Source organism: Poromitra crassiceps, assembly GCF_964638095.1.
Source record: "Poromitra crassiceps genome assembly, chromosome: 10".
In the NCBI taxonomy this organism is placed as follows: Eukaryota; Metazoa; Chordata; class Actinopteri; order Beryciformes; family Melamphaidae; genus Poromitra; species Poromitra crassiceps.
In genome coordinates, this window is record NC_139631.1 from 28,083,368 (window position 1) to 28,090,476 (window position 7,109).

Genomic DNA, 7,109 nt, shown 5'->3' on the forward strand with positions numbered 1-7,109 from the left:
GCATCCCTTATTTCCTCCCCTCAACTGTCTTTCCAAAGAGTCACCTGACCCTGGAAAAACAGATACACCCTCCAGGCCACTTTGGCATTCAGGCATTCACCTCATTAGCTCCATCCCCCTCAAACAAAATCATGTGACTTTTCCTGACTTTTCCTCAATGGACTGCAGAACATTCTGCTGATTACAACATTCTGAGCTGGTCGGGATGAGAGGGACTAAAAGATATTGTGAAATATTACATGACATTAATTTATAACTTAGACTGCATTCACACAGAATCCGGAGATGTGGCAAAAATTCCAATCTTCCCATTCATTTTAAATGGGGCAGTAGAGGGGGCCTCAGGAGATGCCAGAAAGAAAAGAAAAGAAAAAAAGTAAACCGGTGAAAAGTTGAAACATAATCAGCTTTTGGAGAAACGCAACCTGACGTCATGCTGCGGTGGCTCCCACACAGCCGCATAACCCTCCGCTAATCGCCGCATCCTGTGTGAATGCAGCCTTAGACTCATACAGTATGCCATACTTTCAAGTAATTCTCAGTTAAAAACGACTTGTGATAGATAGCAAGGGGAAAGTGTCAGGTTGCTTGTTCTAATACTATGATAATAATATGAAGTCCACATTGATCTTTTTCTATTAATCGTCTCCAAATGTCTATTTGAACTACTAGGATTTTCCACCAAAATCGGACAAGGAGGGGTACATCTCATATGTCCCATAGGGTGGCGGGGGAGCAGAGGGTCCTGTGGAGACTGTGGGGTTTTGTGGGAAGCTGGTCCATCTTAGCTGGTCAGGGTTGCCAAACGCACCAGTGCTAAAGCCAGGATTAGCAGGTGGTTGCTCCCAATCAGCTGCCTGCAAGGCAGGCAGGACGACTATCGGGAACTTGATCTCAGGGTCTGAGGCGTACTTGACATCCAGATAGACCTGTGATGAAACAAGAGATATCTCAAAAAATATACTGGTGATGAGTAACGGTCAGAGCTGGGCAGACATGTTAGAAAAACCTCTCAGAGGGACAGAGAGACACACCCTGAGCCTGTACTCTGCTTTGATGATGTTGCAGTTTTCGATGGACAAACCCATGGCGGGAGGGATGGTGATGATCCTGGTGACAGTCTGGCCTGCGGATGGTGGGATGGGTTCGCCCGTCTCTTTCAGGATGTCTTTGGTTTGGACTCTTCTCTTGAATCCCTTGAATCCCGTCGCAAAAAAACTGTGCTTGCTGTAAATGCAGTACTTGGGCTTAATCTCACGGGATGAGCGGTTCTGAATGGCAGCCACAACTTTTATCCCCTCTCCTGCAAAACAGAACACCAATAAATATAGTAGTGAGCATGAAACACATACAAAATTATAATACTATATTATAAAACTAATATACCAACCAACACACTTGAATGATAGTTATCAGATACATGCATTTTTGTTTTTGCATGGCCACATTATATGACTGGGATATACTGTTTGCTAAGAGATACCTGCGGAACTAAGGACATGATAAATTATAGGCAACTGATTTATAGTTAAGGCATAAAGGCAAAATATGACGATGCTGTCAACAAGTTCTGCTTTAAACAATAGCATCAAGGTAGCAAACTGATGTATTGAGTCATGCAGCCCAGTAGATGGCGCCCAATGTGCAACTCTGACGACTTAACCATTGGCTGAGCAGATGAACAAGCCACAGTGCCACACAGCTTGTGATTGGCTAAGTGAAGAGAAGTTGCCGTAGTTGGCAGCTTTGGAGCAAACAGCTGCCTTCCAGTTGACACTCGGAGAATAAAAGCCCCTTGTGCCCAGATGTGTGAATCAGCTAACTGAATTCCAATTGGAAAAACACATTTGAAATTACAGCCAAAAGTTAAATTCACCCAATTTCAGTTTTCCAATTTCTGTCTTCAGCAGGCAATGAAAGCAGTATTTTTTGTAACACCCAGCTTTGAGCACAGTTTGATTTGCTCTCACAACCCCTCACTCTCATTATTACGGTGGCTCAGTGGTAGAGCTGTCGCCTCACAGTCAGAAGGTCCTGAGTTCGATTCTCGCCTGGGACACTGTGGGCGCTGTGGTTGTGTTCCCCCCCATATCTTCAGTGCCTACTGCCCAGGTGGGGTATCTCGTCGTAAGGGCCTTTCTCTCTGTGTGGAGTTTGCATGTTCTCCCCGTGCTCCCCCAGGGGGTTCCTCCGTATATAACCCCCCCACTAAAAACATGCAGAAGATCAGATCGTCATCGTCATCCGACCAGTGACGACAACATCCGAAGTTGGTCCCCGGGCGCTGTACGAGAAAGCGACCACTGCTCCTGGCCTGCCCCTCGGAGGAAAGGACATGCCTGGATGGGTTAAATGCAGAGGACACTTTTCACCGGCCACCGTCAGCATGAGTGTGTTGTGGCCGCATGCATGTGTTGTGGTGTTCGTGTGACAATAAAAGACGGGGCTTGTCCCGTTACGAGAGAGTTATTACTGCCGACTGTATCTCATCACGTGTTGTCTTATCTTCAAACCATAAAACAGCCCCTTGTGCAAAAGGAACTTTGATCTGAGTTATGCAAAAAAATCATATGTTTTTTCTTTTCTTTCCCCCCACAACTCAGATAAATATGTAATACAACAGTGAAAAATAATTAATACTCTTTGGCAGTAAACAAAAAAACAAAAAATGGTAGCTCGTGAATCTTAATGACACAGATTTACCTTGGTAGAAGCCTATTCGATCAATATTTACATCCATGGCTACTGATCCTGAGGTAAAGAGCTTCATTTTCTCATCTTTGTTACCATGCTGTGGAGTCTGAAAGCAAAGACATAGGGTTACTCCTCAATATTACTGTAGTAGGACCGTAGTCAAATGGCAAACACCTGTGTGTGTGTGTGTGTGTGTGTGTGTGTGTGTGTGTGTGTGTGTGTGTGTGTGTGTTAGGGGTGTCAAAAATAACCGATTATAAGATGCACCGCGATGCAGACGTGCACGATTCTGCATCAATTCACAAATGTCAAAAATCGATTATAAAAACAAAAAAAAACAAAAAAAAAAAATCATCATCATCATCAAATAAAATATAATGGAAGTACATGCAGTTGTTTATTTTAATTATGGATCATAATACAATGCAATTCCAAATGCACTTTTATTTTAAAAGTAGCCACACAGTGAGAAAAAAGAAAGTGAGAAAAAATAAATCATGTATTGCGGAAAAAAGTGATGCATCGATTTAAGATGCATCGAGATGCATCGATAATCGTAATCGAATCGAATCATAGCCCTCTGAATCGTAATCGAATCGAATCGTGAGGCCAGTGAAGATTCACAGCCCTAGTGTGTGTGTGTGTGTGTGTGTGTATGTACAGTATGTGTGTGTGTGTGTGTGTGTGTGTGTGTACCATCAGCCGTGGAGAACTGTTTAAGTTTGTGTTGGAGACAAAGGTGAACTTAGCCTTGGCTTTGCTGTCTATTCTCATCGATCGGCTCAAGTTTGCCTGCAAAGTGTACTGGATTTTCCCCCAGGACCCTTTAAAGGAAGATGGCATATCTCTGAAAGACAAAGTCAAAGAGTCAAAGATTAAATACAGACTGGAAGATGAGGGACATTCCTTTGTCATACTCAAATTCTCACAACTATTGAGTAGAACTATTCATGTCAAATGTTCGTCACTTAAATTGCAGATGATTTTATTTATTTTTATGATATACACTTAAATATGATCACATCCAATAAACAAGAATGTACTGTATGTGTCCAGAAAGGGTAGTAAAGTGTGATAGATTGATATGTATTTGTCAGAAATCATGACAGGTATAATTAATTTATAAACTCACTGTGCAGGGATCTGAAAAGTGAATGGATAGACATGGCAACCCGGGCCAACATTACTGTTGCCTGAAAGCAAGAAGTCACCCAGTTACACAATGCTGTGGCTACCATCGCTCCTTTCAACAAGGGTTGTCAATATGACTACAGTCAGTAAATGCCTATGCTAGTATGATGTGTCGCATAAGAGTGAGGAAGACAAATGTAGAGGTATTTTAGAGGGAAAACTGAATTTATAGCTGAATAGATTTCCATATGCTATTTCTATCATTTTGGACAGTATATGTTTTATAAACACAACCAGCTCTTTGCAACACAAAGTACTTTCAACACAAATAAGCCAAAACTGTAATTGGATCATTAAGTAAGTGACAACAGAGGTGGGAATGGAATGGATGTTATTTTAAATCACTTTAAATAAAAGAGACCACAGTCTGAACAAGAGATTCTGATTCCAGCAGGTTGAGATTAATAATAAGCAGTTCACTCACCCTGGCTCTCCTGAATGACAAGCTGCTTCATACTGAAGTACTTGTCCTTGGCATGGTAAGTTACAGTAGTTTTGTTATATGTCTCCGTCCATCTGACTTCTGCTTTTCCCTTCATCTTCACACACAGTGAATTGATTTTGCACTCTTTAGCCAGCTCCAATGTAATTGTCCCTGTAAGGTAATCGCCGCTGGTGAACGTGTTGCTTTTGTTAATGGGGTTGTATCCCACTGAAAAGCTCTTCACAGTGTTTGACATGGTCGATCACTGTTAAGCAATTGACACCTGGCATGCAGCATTCCACAAGTGCTATAGGTGACATCATGAGCAGAGGAAGGCCTACAGGTTGCAAGGTGTGTCCTTGGCAATCATTAAACCACAAGATTTTCACCCACCCACAGAAATTTGATGACTCCAAAAATTTACTTATTACAATGAATTAATGTATGAATGGTCAACGGACATTTGGATTTACAGTCAGGGGACGCACACATGGATAGTTATATCTTATAGCCTGCATCATTAATCATCTTTAATCCTAATCATTGTTTATCTTTAAGTTATCTGCTCTAAGAATATGAACTGATGCCTTGTGAAAATGCAGTATAGACAGAATATGTTATACATGGTTTCTGCGATACATCATGCAGTGTAGTTAAAAAGAAAAATCTAATCAGCTGCACAGTGTTATCTTCTCAACCTCCTTCAAATTCACAAAGAGATTATTCATTTTTGGTATCTTTTACTATATACATTACATTACATTACATTACGTCATTTGGCAGACGCTTTTATCCAAAGCGACTTACAATAACACATTTTTTGTCAGCAATAGAACAATCAACTATGGAGCACAGTCTATGACAACTACAACTTCTGAAGGAACAGTGGTACAAGTTTAGGTTAGTGGTACAAGGTTGGTTAGGTTTTTTTTTTTTTTTTAATAAGGAAAGAGAGAGACGAAGTTAGATCAAGAAGGGCCCAGATGGAGCCTGAAAAGGTGTGTCTTTAGTCTTATATATATACATTGTATGTAATTTCCCCAAAACATTTACAAAACCACCACTTATAAAGGTGTTCTTTTTTTTGGGGGGGGGGGGGGGGTATTTTGCCTTTATTTGATAGGACAGTAGGCAGACAGGAAAGGTGGGGAGAGAGAGAGAGGGGATGACATGCGGCAAAGGACCACAGGTCAGATTTGAACCCGGGTCAGCCACACGAAGGACTAAGCCTTTGTGGTACACACTTTATACCAGGTGAGCCCCACTTAGTTATTTTGAGAGAAATGTTAAGATAAAAGTGGCCCTGTCAATAATCTTATAATATCATTCTGTTTTTAGTCCCTATTGTGCAAAAAAAGTATTTTTGTTTGCCTGTGAATTTATGACAATAGCACTGGGATGTGGCTAAGCAGCTGTCAAGGTAAAAATGTCACCTGACCAAGAGTCACCTTGAGCAACTGATAAGGGGATCATTAATTTTGCCACCCTTGGCTTCATTAAAATGTCAGTTATATGAGGTATAATGTATATCAGGTGCTTGCTAATACAACTGCAGGGTGGTAGTGGTGATCAGTTTTCAGCACACAAGAAACCCTTTCATTTGATCCCTGAAATGGGTAACCCTTCCTTTTACAGTCCGGTAATTACCAGGTATTTACCTGGTAACTACCAGGTAAGTACCTGGTAATTAAAAGTATTTACTGGGTAATTAGAAGTATTTACTGGGTAATTACCTGGTAGTTACTGGGTAAAAACCTGGTAATTACTAGATATTGTTCTGAAAACTACCAGGTATTTACTTGGTAATTACCTGGTATTTACCCAGTAATGATAGATTACAGATTGTAAATCTCCACTATCACCCATCAATTTGTCTAAATGTGACCGTGTTAGTGTGACAATAACTCAGATATTTACAAGGTAAATTACCAGGTATATAGTCGACAATTGACAGGTATTTTACCTGGTAATTAGAATTATCTCCTGGGTAATAACCTGGTAATTACCAGGTAAATACCCGGTAATGACTAGATGTTTTCTTGACAACTACCATGTATTTACCTGGTAATTCCCTGGCATTTACCCAGTAATTATAGATTACAGATTATAAACCTTCCACTATTACCCATCAATTCGTCTAAATGTGTTAGTGTGACAATAACTCAGATATGTACAAGGTAAATTACCAGTTATATACTAGACAATGGACTGGTATTTACCCGGTAACTACCAGGTAATTACCTGGTATTTACACAGCCTTTAATCGATGTTTACCCGGTAACTCGGTATTGACCTGGTAATTACCTAGTAATTAGAAACTTGTACCACGTACACTCCAAAACATTATCAAGTAAAACTTTGCAAGTTACCCTGTAATGTAAGGTGGAACTGTACTGTAAAAGGAAGCATGGTTTGTTTCCCTGGTATTACCATGTACTTTCCCGGTAATTGTAGATTACACTCCTCCACTATTACCCATCAGGTTGTGTAGTTTTGACCATATTACCTGCCAATAACTCAGATATTTCCCCTGTAATTACCAGGTATTTACCCAGTATTTACTAGGTACTTACCAGATAACTCCCAGGTATTTACCCGGTAATTACCTGGTATTTACCCATCATTTACTTGATATTTACCTGGTAACTCCCATGTATTTACCTGGTAATTACCCAGTAATTAGAAACTTGTACCACATACATTTCCAAAACTTTATCAAGTAAAACCTCACGAGTTACCCGGTATGTAAGGTGGAACTGTACTGTAAAAGGAAGCGTGGTTTGTTTCCCTGTTATTACCA

General features: G+C 40.5%; 1 protein-coding gene across 1 annotated transcript; it reads right to left on the reverse strand.

The window, feature by feature from the left end:
* Positions 1 to 668: 668 nt before the first annotated feature.
* Positions 669 to 3,468, reverse strand: LOC310784349 (arrestin domain-containing protein 3-like; the record flags this gene model as incomplete). Its single annotated transcript, XM_083645365.1, has 4 exons — positions 669 to 929; positions 1,035 to 1,303; positions 2,704 to 2,791; positions 3,391 to 3,468. 4 exons carry the CDS (start codon positions 3,466 to 3,468, stop codon positions 669 to 671), a joined length of 696 nt encoding a protein of 231 aa, XP_083501491.1.
* Positions 3,469 to 7,109: the final 3,641 nt, after the last annotated feature.